The sequence below is a fragment of the Ambystoma mexicanum genome, chromosome 1q, assembly GCF_040938575.1.
Source record: "Ambystoma mexicanum isolate Mex_15411 chromosome 1q, UKY_AmexF1_1, whole genome shotgun sequence".
Classification (NCBI taxonomy): Eukaryota; Metazoa; Chordata; class Amphibia; order Caudata; family Ambystomatidae; genus Ambystoma; species Ambystoma mexicanum.
In genome coordinates, this window is record NC_090922.1 from 1,222,874,478 (window position 1) to 1,222,888,557 (window position 14,080).

The 14,080-nt window shown below is 47.0% G+C and overlaps 1 protein-coding gene across 3 annotated transcripts in view; it reads left to right on the forward strand.

The window, feature by feature from the left end:
- The window catches only part of JAK1 (Janus kinase 1), a 1,055,078-nt gene that overhangs the window by 457,025 nt on the left and 583,973 nt on the right, over positions 1-14,080 (forward strand). For all 3 annotated transcript variants that reach the window (XM_069641985.1, XM_069641984.1, XM_069641986.1), the window contains one exon: positions 7,014-7,171. In XM_069641985.1, coding sequence (XP_069498086.1) covers positions 7,014-7,171 — 158 coding nt within the window. The remainder of the gene's footprint in view (positions 1-7,013; positions 7,172-14,080) is intronic.

Sequence of the window (14,080 nt, forward strand, 5' to 3'; positions counted from 1 at the left end):
TTCCGCTCAGGTCAACTCCCTATTGATATTCATCTGCGTGCCACTGGACCCTGCTATGGCGGTTCCCCTAACCACCTTCAGTGCTTCCCAGAATGTCCCAGCACTCGGTACGCTGCCCAAATTGTGCGACGCATATTCAGTAATGCTTTCCCCTATGTCGTTACGGAACGGGGGTTCCTTAAGTGCTTCACTTTGCAATCTCCACGGGGTATCGGGGCGCTAACAGGCAAATATTCCCACTGCAGATTCATATTGGGCATGTGTAACATGGTGCACCAGCTCTGTTCCTACAAAAAAGCAGTCTATCCTCGTATGTACTTCATGTGGTGCTGATAAATGTGAGTCGTGACTGGCATCTGGATGAAGCACTCTCCAGGCATCTTCTAAAGCGCATGCTTCCAGGAGCATTTGTAACATCCTGGCTGGTTTAGTATATTTAGCATCTGACCTGTCTAGACTTAGATTCAACCTACAATCAAAACCATATTACCATCCCTATAAGGACCCAGCTTTGGATATAGAGTCCAAAAAAACTCAGCGGCACCATGATTAGGGGCATACGTGTTTACCCAACATGTGTCTACTTGCTCGAGGAGGCCCTGCACAAGCACCATTCTTCCCTCATTATCATGTTTCACATGCATAACCTTAAAGGGAACAGAGGGTGCGATCCATATCAAGACCCCCGTACATAAGCGGAGTACGTGGAGCCAAAAAGCTGTCCCCCCACCCCCTAATTATCCAGCTATCAGCTTCTGCCTGTCTGCAGTGAGATGTGTTTCTTGCATCATGGCAACATCCACTCTACTCCTTTTAAGATATGAAAATACCCTGTTACGTTTTACATAAGCGTTTGGCCCCCTCACATACCAGGTAAGTGCATTTAAAGTTCCCGCTATGTTAGTTTGTGAGCTCTCTCCTGCCCAACCACGCCTACTCGCTCCTCCCGCTCCCCGTGATATCTCAATCCGGAATGCAATACCATATATCTCATTCAGCAGACTTACAGGCAACCTCCTCCTCCCCCACCTATCCCCAACTAGAAACAAATGCCCTTGCTCTGGCCTACCCACTTCCCGTATTCACCCTGTGCAGTCATGCAGGAAGTGCTGGTGCTCAGCGGGTTGGCACGTAAACAAGTGCCCCTAAACAACAAAACAGAGGGGTCATGGCAAGCGCGGCCATGGGCCCAATCGGCTCCTTCTTGCCATAAACCATTAACCAATAATCACTGATAACGTATTCCTGCCATGTATACAATAAGACAAATGCGGCTGCCAGTGCATTGTTTCAACAGAACAAAAGTGTGAAACACTCCTTGAAACACTTGTGTATAGGCGAGTTACAAATGCCATATCATATATGTGTGCCTGCTGGTTCCTTGTCAAATGCAGCCGTACATTACTTGCGTCCAAGCTCCTCTCCATCACGCCCGGCCTCTGGCATAGTGGGACTCCCCTTTTGAATCCTACGACCATCTTCTCCTTCTTGCTCGCCCAAGCCAATCCTCTCTCTGTCCATCCATGCCTGCACATCTGCCGGAAGGTCAAAGAAACTGGTCTTGTTTTTTAGTATATCTTTAATCGTGTGGGATAAATCAGCTTATATTTCAGGGCCGCCGCTCGGAGTCGGGCCTTCACTGCTGCAAATTGTGCTCTGCTCTTCTGCATCTGAAACATATAATCCGGATATACTGCCGAATTCGCTAAGGTCCTCTTTAACTCTCCTCTTTGTCTTGAGTATGCCAGGATCGTTTTCCTGTTTTTATAGTTCAGGACTTTGGCAATGATTGGTCTCTCGGGGGCAGAGGGTTCCCTGTGCACCCTCTAAATTGTGAATCCCTGTGTGATTTCTCGGTCCAATTTCTTGGAGCAGCATATTCTCTACATATGTCGTCGGATCTGACCCTTCTTCTTCCGGCAGGGCAACTATGTGTATATTATTCCTCCGAGTCCTTCCTTCTGCATCTTCAACTCTATTTTCGAGTAGGACAACTTTCTGCTGTAGCACGTGGACATCACTCTGCATTTCCCAGAGTGCACCAAGAGCTCTCGCTCATTTCCGTCTCCTGAGTCGTGGTTCGTTCTGACAAGTTCCTCACGTCCTGGCGCAACAGCCCCACATACACTTTCACTGCTTCAATTTGTGTCCCCAATGATGCCTTCTGATCCGCTATTGCCAGCATCACCTGGTTGTGCAATTTCATGGCTGCATCTCCTTTCCTCTGCTCGGACTCCATATCTCTCTCAGGCACTTGCTTCTTTGGTTTGGCAAAGCTGTCTAGCGTTGGTTGAGTTGCCTATGGTTTGGCCGACTTGCGAGGCATTCAGGCAGCTGCCCCACACTCATGATTCCTAATCCCACAGTAGTCTGCCTCACTCCTGCAAGAGCCCCAAGCTTAGCTGTAGCTATATGTACCGCTTTGATATGCCCAATCAATGAATCGGGGGGGCCAGCACTCCTACCCTACACTGCGCAGATGATATCCTAGAGGGTGGGTCCGTCCCAGTATACTTCCTGCCTCTGCGGCAGGTTGATATTATAACTCTGTCCTCCTGGGCTATAACTCCCGCACCCCCACGTCCGCCTTAGTTGCCTGACTCCTTCGTACCGCACAGCTCTTAGATGTAAGCTTTAACTGCGCTGTTGTATGCATCCGTGCCACTGGCCCTCAATCAGCAATTCCATTCTGTCCTGGCTCACCTGTTTCAGTAGTAGCGCATCCAAGAATCTCACCCAGGGTTTCAGCCCTGAATCAGATTTGTCCCGGCCGTTCCGACATTGGTCCGCGTCCCCCTGCAACCTGCTAACACTTGTCCTTGGTGCCTATTAGGCCAACCTCATCAATAGCTGGGTTCTGCTAATTCTCCTCCAGCCCAGGATCAGGTGCTCAATTTCCTGCTTACCTTAATACCACAGTCAGCAGCCACCTGGCACAACGCAGGTCTTGCCACCCAGATCACTCTGCAGCCCAGGCAATTAGTCCACGTATTAGTCCCCTGCCGCTTTTGTCTAATCTGGCCTTCCGACAGCTTTCAGCCCTGGGCCCGGGGTTTCTCTCATTCCTGTCATGCTTCTGCCCCCCAACCCAGTAATCCGTAGCCCAGCACTATGGGGATGCTCTCCTCTTGGCCCATACCTGTTAGTCCGGGCTCTTCACTCTTGCTGCGTCCAGGGAATGCAGGCTGCACACTATGCCTCTGCTCCCGGTGCTAGTTAGCTCTGCCGCTCTGTAGGACCCAGCATGGGCACTTCCTCTGACGCAGATCCACTTGTCCTTTGTACCCTGCTGCCTCACCAGGGCGTAGAACTCCACGGTCTGCTAGGTACTGAGCTGCGCCAGCCTTTCTCCGGTTCCGGGAGATCTCGCACGCTTCGGCTGCCGTGTTAGGTAGGTGGGCCCGCCCCGCTCCTTTACCAGCGATGAGGGATCTGTCTTTCTCCCAGCAATGCTCACTGTACATAAATATCTCTGGTCCCAGTTTCTTCATCCGAGGACCGACATTCGTCTCTCCTCCACACCGCATAGCCTACCGCACCGGTCACGCACCCTCGTATTTCCCTCTCTTTGTGATACCGTTGTTTGCTCTTTCCACTGCCCCATCAGCCTGTCTTGGCGATGCATTGCTCAGCAGCTGCTCTCCGTGCACTGTACGGGAGCCAACACCAGTAAACCTCCAATGCTCATTCTGCTCCTTTGTTTAACTCTGTCTGCGCCAGCCAGCTTGTTTTTCCGGTCGGAGCCAGGGGGCATTAGAATTCTGGCTGTGCAGCTCCTTGACCTTTGTTACTTTTCCCTCTATGCATCGCCCATACGCTCCCACGAGGTTTGCACATGTGCTTCACCACTTTCAGGCTTCAGAAGCTCATATGTACTGTCTTTTCCACTGATTGAGTAGGATCGGGCAGGAGCGGTCACGAGAGCAGTCAAGGGAGCAGACCTACTCTATCAGCCGCAAGCCAGGCCCCCCAACTAGTCTTTCTCATTGAGAAATGTATAGTGCTCTAAACTAATATCTTTAATATTAAAACCAATTATTTAAGCAACTCTCGGGCTTAATTATCACTGTTCCAAGTAGACTTGTACTAATAACAACACATTAATGTTTTGCTTTCAAAGGATGCCTTTAATTGTCAACCCACCACATAATCTGTGCAGATAGGACACAGATTGAAAATGACACTTGTTCTTATTAAAATAAATTAAGCAGCTGAATCTCAAGTTTGTAATCGGTCACAGACATTATAACCTTATTTAGTATTAATTAAAAATGATTTCAACGAAGCGCTTCTGATTTTTAGCACTTCTTTTGAGAAAGATAACTACCATGCAGTCTGAAGGGAATTGGTCAACAAAAGATCATAAAATGCAGGTTAACATGGGTTAAAATGTAAAGATCTGATTGCAGGAATTAAATGCCGTTTTCCTAGGATGGCATAGGCCAAACAAAAGTGAAGCAAATTACAGTTACATTTGATGGCGTAAAGTTCCAGTTGAGAGCTTTGCCTTAACCCTTTTTACCAATAATCTATTAAAAAATGATTATTGCACATTGGCGTTTAAATTTGGGCCATAATGAATACCCAGGAGTTTGGCCTGATGTAAAAATCACAAGGTTTTCTTAGTTCACTTTCTTCTCTGTCATCATACCTTTTAATGTAGGCAGGGCTCGAAATTGATGTGAGCTCAGAGCTATTTAACTGTTGCTTGTTGCCTAGAATAGCCTGGTTAGTTGATCTTTGGCTCCTCGGACCAACTAACGTTAGTAAACACTCCTAAATGAATTGTGCGATTGGGACAATCTATAAATAAACAATCTACACAATATTTAAAGCATAAAAATACTGGTAGAAATTATCTTTTCATCTTATGTGGTAGTTACATTTGCGGAATGCTATGCAATAGCTCCTCGTTCCCAGTGTTGGCTCCCAGAAGCTACTTTTAGTTCCGGCTTACACAATCGTAATTTTGATTCCTGTAAAGTATGTTCGAGGGGATTGGGTCCTCCGACGTATTCCATATCTATGAAAGTAATCACTGCAGCTGTGCTGCGGTGATTACTGTCGTAGATATGGAGTACGTCGGAGGACCATCCCATTGAAAGAACGTTACCAGGCAAGAGAGTAACTTGTTCTTTAATTTGATCGATACATTGGACTATTGGGTATTTGGTTCATAAAAATAAGAAATTATATTAATGTTGGAGAAACACTATTTGATATGAGATAATCATGGTATTGTTATGTCGACAACCTTTGATGTTAAAATGTGATTCTGTATCACTTTTCCCCCAATTCTCAAAGACAATGAAATGTGTTCACGCACTCATTCCTCCTCTAAGAAAGGCATATTCCTTCCACTTGACTGCAAGGTCTTGTGCCGAAGAAGACCCAAAATGCCCTTAAAATAGTAATTTTCCTGAGTGCCCAACCTAGAGACCCAGTTTCCGTCACCATACTTTACTACTGCTTTTGGTTTGGGCTTAAAAACTCTTAAGAGAATCTACATTGGTTGACCCTTGAAAATCCTCTCGAAACGAGATATACCCCCTAACACCTGTAACATCCTCGCAACGTTTTACTGTTTAGGCTTGTTGAGAAATGTACTTCCAAATATTCATCAGAGTCAACTACAGGGATCCTTTTATTATTAGGCCAAAAGGTAGGAGGTTTTTATGATTATAGTTTTGTTCTGGAGTGCACATAATCATCTCAGATTTTGTGACATTAACAGACCGATCAAGCCCCTGCATGTATTCCATGGAGATCTCAGTAAACTGCTGTAATGACTGAGGTGTCTGGACAAACAAAACCGTATCGTTGAACTAAGTCAATACTGGAATAGGCTTGCAGCCAAGAGAAGGGAATTCAGATTTGCTGGCATTTAGATGTCCAGTTAGGCCATTAATATAAAATGAGAATAATGTAGAGGCTAAACAAATCCTAAGCTTACAGTGTCAGTGAATATATTTTCTATATCTGTCAATTTTTGCAAGTGAGCCAGCACCACTTTTGGCAAAAAAATGTCAACTGGGAAAGGAGTAGGGATATCACCATATAGACTGCTGGTTAATCCCTTCTTCTCTTCGTGAGTATAGGGTGGATAATGGTTTGTTGCCAAGATATGGGATAGGGAATTGTCCCATCATATCATTAAAAATGTGAGCCAGAAACTCTACCCTAAATTCTTCAAAAGATGTAGGAAGATCAACTGAATTAGCATTTGGGCCTGGACTTTCCCTAAGGCCTCTTTTCATAAGGCTATCAGGGTTTTAGAGTACGTACATCTGATTCCAAAGTTTTGCATCAAAGCCAAAGCAATTGCACTATCAGCAATATTAATATTTTGATGGATGTATAGTGCTGATCATGTCCTGACCAGTCTAAGTCTGAAACATTTGTACTTGTTTAATTCTGATCCCATTTGAATTTCGGGCAGATTATCTGGTGTGTGTGTTTGTGTGTGTGTTCTTGGCATGGGGTGGTGGGGCTGTGAAAGAAAATGGAGATTGGACTGCCCAGAAAAAGAAGAAAATCACAATGCTCCTACAAACGGGCCCAAAACATGGAAGTGGGCCCGTTTCAAAGAACACTATGGGATACATAAGCTGAAAACAATGATGCAAAAGAATTGCATCAAAGAAATGCACCTTCCACACCACCTACTGTAAACAACATCACTTTGGGTGGATATCCTCAAAATATGGAGTGGGTTTAGCTTTTACAGTCTGGCTTGGCGACCCCTTAAGTAATGGATATTATGCATTTAGATAACATGGGTTATTTCCTTGGGCTGCTTAATTCCTGCATCTCGCATATACATGCATTTGATGTCAAATGCAACATATGTTTGCAAACTGCCGTCCATTTGGAGCAAATTCTGATTGAAAAGAGGCATTTTTGTGTTGATAAATCTATTCATAGTAGTTGTCTTCAAATATTTGTAATGACAATAAAGTTGTATATGTATTTGTGACATTTTGGATGTATATATTAAAGCGTTTTTCTTTTAGGTGTTAAGGCTTTCTTCACCCGAGAAAGCCTTATCTTTTGTGTCTTTAATCGATGGATATTTCAGACTTACAGTAGATGCCCATCATTACCTCTGCACAGATGTAGCCCCACCTTTGATCGAGCACAACATTAAAAATGGCTGCCATGGACCAATATGGTAAGTGAAGGTTTTCAGATGGAGAATGTCTTCTTTAAAGAAGTATTTTGTGACCTGGCTTTACCTGGGTTGTGCCATTGTATGTTTATCTTGACATTGGGAAATGTATCAGAACAAAACTGTTTAGTAGAATTTTCTGGCGTCCACTTAAATGAAAAAGCACTAACTGATCTTTTCCTAATTTCTTAAATATTTTGTTTTTTAAAATGTTGTTTATTAGGCACTTGGTGTTACAACATACACAGTAATGGTACAGACATTTATATGCCAGGAGAATTCGGCTGTCACAGTGACAAAGCACACTCCTCACAGTGCTACCCTCTATGCATCCCTCTGTTGACAATCCATAACCGAGCTCTGGCTCACACTTGCTTGACTCTCCACGTATCCACGATAGGCATCCCATATGTCTTTCGGACAACAGCGCACTGGTAACGGAGTAATATACAGTTTCTCCATATCATTGGCCCAGATGACACTAGACATCCACAGGTCAACAGTAGGTGGCGCTGAGCCTTTTCATTGCATTAATATACATCTCTTAGCTAGCAATAGACCAGGATTCAAAAACCTGCAAATCACAACAGACCTTTTACCCACCACCCCCAATATACAAGTTTGGGATTATCTCCCACCTGAGTTCCAGTGACTTCAGACAAAATTTTGCATATTTCAGACCAGTACCTCCTAAGCACTGGACAGGCCCAAAACATATGTACCAGATCAGTGTGCGGTGCAAGATATCTAGGGCAATTGCCCTCAAATTCTGGGTCAAATAGTGTAGATCTGATTAAGGCACGATGCAATCTATTTATAACCTTGAACAAAATTGGCCTAAATTTAGGGGGATACCTTCTTAGTCAGTCTACTGATACCCAACCATTGTGTATCTGTGAATTCAAGCTGTAAATCATGGCTCCATTCCTTAAATTTTCCCTTTTAGCAGTGTTGAAATCCTCAAACTTTTCAAAGTGAAATGTGATCCTCTCTGATGTTCATGTTGAAACTGAAAATAAATCTTTGGGACCCTGGGAAAATGTATAGAGCATTCTTGATTCACATCCCTACTGAAAAAAAAATCAATTCAAGGTCCATACAACTTTGCAGAGGAAGTTGGAATGAAGGCAAACCATCAATTTAACTGTACGGGATAAGTTTTTGCAGCCAATGGTAGCCGTTCTAACGGGTTTCAAGCATGAGCTTTCTGGAGGTGGTGTTTGGGGGTTGCTGCAGAGACCCCCTCAATCGCTGGGTCTGATCCCTGATCTGAGGGAAGTCTTGTATATCCCTGAGTAGTGTCATGCCGATACCCTTAAACGATGTTTGTCCCTCCACTATATAGATGCTATATCAATTCCTACTTGTAGGGGGAAAATACAAAGCCTAAAGCCAGACATAACAGCTTTGACATTGGTAAACAACCCTCTGCAATAGGTTTACTTCAAGGGGATTGTATCCTCCGACGTATTCCACATCTCTGACAGTAATGTCCACAGCTGTGCTGCTTCAGAAACATGTTCAGCGTCTTTGTCCTACGATGACGTTGATACGCTGTCCCTCGAGGGCCTCTGTCGAGAGCTGACGTCACCGGATGTTATATGTAGGACGCACGACGCCCATAGCCTCAGTTCTGTTTTTTCTGCGAACGTGTTCACTTCGGAATCTCGGCATGCCTCGGTTCTTCTCCTGTTGAATCGGTTCTTCTAACTTGGATATATTGCGAATATGTCTTTGTCTTCTACCCCGGGATTGGGCTTCAAAAATTGTCGGGGCTGCGGTTCCAAGATGTCCCTGACGGACCTGCACAACGTCTGCCTCTGGTGCCTCGGCGAGAGCCACACCACCAACGACTGCGATGAATGCCAGTCCTTGACGTCGAAGGCCTTGCTGGAGTGGAAGAAGTTGTCTGTAGGTAGGGTTTCCAAACCCTTTAACTTGAAATGCACTGGGCTTTTGACCAACGATTCGAGGGGCGACTCCCCGCGTAAGTCCAGGGGGTCTAGTTCTCAGAGTGGGTCCCGCCATTCCTCTGCCTCTTCTAGGCACTCTCGGAAGCGCTGTCACCGGTCGCCTTCCCCATCAGAGGACTTCACCAGACGGCGGGTAGCTTGTGCCAACAAGCATTCATCTATGGCGGAATGCGATGCATTCCGCAAGGAGATGATGGCGATTTTGGAATCGCAGGGCACCGATCCGTCCGCGCCTTCGAGAGAAGCCATCAAGAAACTAGCTAGGGCCACCGCTCGCATGCCTTCGGGCTCGGGCGGTTGGCGCAATCATCGGGAGCCGTCGAGGTCCCGATCGGACAAGGTTGATCGCCATAGCCGTGCCAGGTCCAGGTCCCGGTTCTCGACGCCCTCGGGACAGTCGGAGACTGTTAGGCCTTCTAAGAAGGCATCAACGCGGTCGGCGCCATGTCCGTCGAGGGACTCTCTCGAGGCTCCCGCTCCGTGGAAGTCGTCGACGCCATCAGCGCCGGGGCCGTCGAAGGACATGCTTGGGGCTCCGGCTTCGAAGCCGTTGGCGAAGTCATCGGCGCCTCGCTCAACGTCGACGCCTATTCCATCGGGGCCCTAGACGCCTTTTGAGGAGGATTTGCCGGAGGTGCCCCGGAGGACGGTGGAACCTCCGAGGAAGGCCCTCAGTAAATCAGTGAGGCCTGTGTTTGAGCCTTTTTCTGTACCCTTATCCAGGGATTTATTCCAGCCTTTGGATTACATTTCAGAGCTTGAAGAAGAGTCAGATGAGGAGGGGTTTGTACCTCCTGAGGTTCCTGATGACCTGTTGTCTGGCCAGAGCCAGATGGAAGACCTGGGTCAGTCCTTACATGATGTCAGTGGTCTGGACACCTCTCCGGAGGTTGAGTTTGGCAGGCCTGAGCCTGGTACACATGCGGAGTCCTCGTACAGGCGTCTCATATCAAGGGTGACTGAGTACTTGAGTTGGTCTGCTCCACCTGTGGATTTTCTGCAGGATGACCTGACAGATATATTGGACCAAGGTCCACCCACTGACCCGGTGCTGCCATTTCATATGGCCTTACAAAGAAGGGTGGCGGCGGCTTGGACTGCTCTGGAGAGTCTCCCAGCAGTGAATAAGTCGCTACCGAAAAAATACCGTCCAGCCAGTGGAGACCCCTGCTACTTGTCTATGCACCCCACCACAGAGAGTTTGGTGGTGCATGCGGCTACGGCCCCAGGAAAGCAGGCTGCGTACCCTACCATCCCTCCGGATAGAAACGACAAGCACTTTGACGGTTGGTCGAAGAAAGTGTTTTCATCTGGGGGTATGGCTTTAAAGGCAGCCAATCCGTTTGTGCCCTGGCATGATTCACTCGCACTCTGTGGAATTGTGTGTCTTTGGCGGCTGAACATATTCCCGAAGGGGAGGAACAGGATGGTTTTCTTGCCCTCGTTCAGGATGGCAAGGATGCCATGTGTGAATCCGTTCAGTCGGGTCTGGACGTGGCAGACTGTGTCAGCCGGTCCATGGCGGCGAGCACCGTGATGCGCAGGTTTGCGTGGTTGTGGAAGTTGGGGTTTGCTCCTGATGTACAGTCCAGGCTTCTCAACATGCACTTTGATGTGTCCATCTTTTTGGCAGCAAGGCTGATGAGAGCCTTGAGAGGTTGCAGACCTCCAAAGTTGCAGCAAAGTCGTTGAGCGCTGCAGTGCATCAACCTCTGCCTTTTCGTCCTAGGGGACTGCAATGGAAGGGAGGTTCCTTTCAATACTACTCTTCCTTTGGTAGATCGAGGGGAGCTGCCAGTCAAAGGGGCCAACGTAGGAGTACCAAAGGTGGAACACAAGGTATTCGAGGTGCCAAAGCCACTCGGGCAGTTGCCTCTTTGCCATCAGGCACTGCCGCAGCCGCTTCAGCTCAGTCATGAGGCCATGTCCCATGGTTCGCCGGTTGGGGGAAGGCTGGCACAGCATCTCGGAGAATGGCGTGCCATTACTTCAGATGTGTGGGTTCTGGTGATCATAGCACATGGCTACTGTCTTCCTTTCTGGCAGAGGCCTCTCGACATTCCACCGGAGAAGCTCTCTTTGAAGAGTCCGGATCTGCTCCTTGCGCAGGAAATCCTATCGCTGCTGGAGAAAGGCGCCATAGAACTGGTGCCTGTAGCAGAGAGGAACAAGCGATGGTATTCCCCATATTTTTTGATCCCGAAAAAAGACGGGGGATTGAGACCCATCATGGACTTGCGTGGTTTGAACAAGCTCCTCAGGAAGGACAAGTTCAAGATGGTTACTCTCTCTAAAGTCCTCCAGGCTCTTCAACTTCAGGATTGGTGGGTGTCTCTCGACCTCAAGGATGCTTACTTTCATGTGCCGATTCATCCCAAGCACAGGAAGTACCTGAGATTCGTGGTTGGCGACTCGCATTTTCAGTTTCAGGCTCTGCCGTTCGGATTGACCTCCGCCCTGAGGGTCTTCACCAAGCTAATGGTGGTGGTGGCAGCGTATCTCAGGAAAGGGGGGATTCACGTCTACCCCTACCTGGACGATTGGTTGATCAGGGCACGCTCTCCCGAGCAGGTCCTTGATCATCTGTCCGTCGCCTGCCACTCCCTTCACAAGCTGGGCTTCTCCCTCAACTTAAAGAAGTCCCACTTGACACCTACCCAGCCGCTCCAGCATATCGGAGCAGTGCTCGACACATCTCTGGGGCAGTGTTCGCCTTCCCAGGTGAGGGCTCATCACATTCTGCAGATGTTGGACAAGTTTCAATATGCCCAGAGTCTCCCGGCGTTCGAGTTCTTGAGGTTGCTCGGCCTCATGGCATCCTGCATTCTATTGGTGCCGGAGGCCAGGCTGCGAATGAGATCTCTGCAGTGGGCTCTCAAGATTCAGTGGTTGCAGTCCTCCGGCAGGATGTCGGATCCCGTTCAGGTGTCGCCCTCGGTTGCCCAGGATCTTCTGTGGTGGGCCGTCGAATGATGAAGGGAGCACCATTTTGACTACCCTGGCCAGAGGGGACTATCGTGACGGACGCATCCCTCACAGGATGTGGAGCTCATGCCAACAAGTTTTTATTTATTTATTTGTTTGTATAGCGCTGACCGCCCGCAGGCATCGGGGCGCTCACGTAAAGACATGGACAAGACTCAGAGGGAGTCTGTAAAAGTGCAACAGGACAGATACAAAGATACTGATTACCTAATTGAAGTAGGTCTAGACAGAGGGTTACTTAAAAAGCTCGGTTTTGAGTTTTTTACGGAATGCCATAAGATTTGGCTCCAATCTAATGTGCTTCGGCAATTTGTTTCAATTGGCTGCTGCTCGGTTGGGGAAAGCTCTACCCATTCCAAGTTTCTTCTTATGTTTCTGGGGAGTCATAAGTCCGTTTGCTTCTGATCTTAATGACCTGGGGGGGTGGTAGAAGGTAAGTTTGGACTTCAAATAAGCTGGGGCCTTGCCATATAAGCACTTGTGAGTCAGACACATGGACTTGAATTGAAAGCGATCCTCTATTCTCAGCCAGTGAAGATCACGTCTAGCTTAACTAATGTGTTCACTTCTTGCTTTCTTTTTTACCATTCTGATCGCATTATTTTGGACCAACTGGAGTTTTTGGATGCTTTGCTTACTAGCTCCTGCCAGGAGGGCATTACCATAGTCCAAACGCGACATGATGGTAACTCTTGCTATTGTGGCACAGTTTTTCTCACTCAGTGGAGATCTGATGGCTTTAAGAAGCCTAATGTAATAGTTGCAGTTTTTGCTAACATACATAGCCTGAGCAACTGAGTTGAGGGAGGCTTCCAGCGTCATGCCCAGTGTTTTAACTTTGTCTGCCACGGGAATTTGGGTTTCTTTAATTTGAAAGGCCTGATAGTCAGCAGAGAGTTTGGCGCGAGCCTGGGTGGAGCCGAACACCATTAATTCGGTCTTATTGCCATTCAGGCACATCCAGTTATTGTCCATCCAATCTTCGATGTTTTCGTATGATGTGTTTAGTGTCAAACTATCTATAGTATGATCCCCACTCAGTTCTAGAACCAGCTGAGTGTCGTCAGCATAATTGGTAAAGAATATCTGGAGTTGTTGTAGTAGCTCACATAGGAAACGGATGTATAGGTTAAAGAGCAGAGGGGAAAGACTGGCTCCCTGTGGTACCCCACAAAAGATGTTAAACTCGGATGAGAATTTGTCACCCCAGTGTACTCTGGATATTCTGTTTTCTAGGAATGATGATAACCAACCCTTTAGACTCTTTCGAGCAGTTAGCAATCTTCTCGAGTGCTTGCTGAAGGAGCTGGTGGTCTAGCAGGTCAAGGGCAGCGCTAAAACCTAACAATACCAGAAGGGCAGCCTTGCCCTTGTCCATAATTTCCAGCATTCTGGACTGTAAATCCAGCATAGCACTCTCTCGGTGGTGTGAGCTGCTCCAAAGCCAGATTGTTGAGGGTGTAAGATCTCGTGGCTTTCCACATACTCCTGGAGTTGGGCTGTTGCTATTTTATCCAGTATTTTGAGAGTAAAATTATAATTAGTAATAAGTCTTAGATTGTTGGGGTCGCGAGGGTCTAAAGTAGGTTTTTTTACTAGCGGTGTGATGGTGACCTTTTTTATGTTGCTAGGCACTACTTGGTCCCGAAAAGAACAATTTTAGTGAAGAGTGGGGCAAAGATTTTGGGATGGTGTAGAATGATCTTGGGAGGGAGAATGTTTTTGGCGCATGAAGATGGTTTCATGGAAGCTAAGGTTTTTAACATGGCTTCTTGAGAGATCGGTTGAAATTGAAACTTCTCCTTTCCAATTATCAATGGTTGTTCTACAAGGAGGCTGCGTGTAGGTTTTTTTGCTTGTGCTAGTGCAATGCAATCTCTAGCTTTAGTTATTTTGTTAGCAAATGCTACTTGGGTGTTTTCACATTCAGATTGTGATGGTATAAATGCAGGGG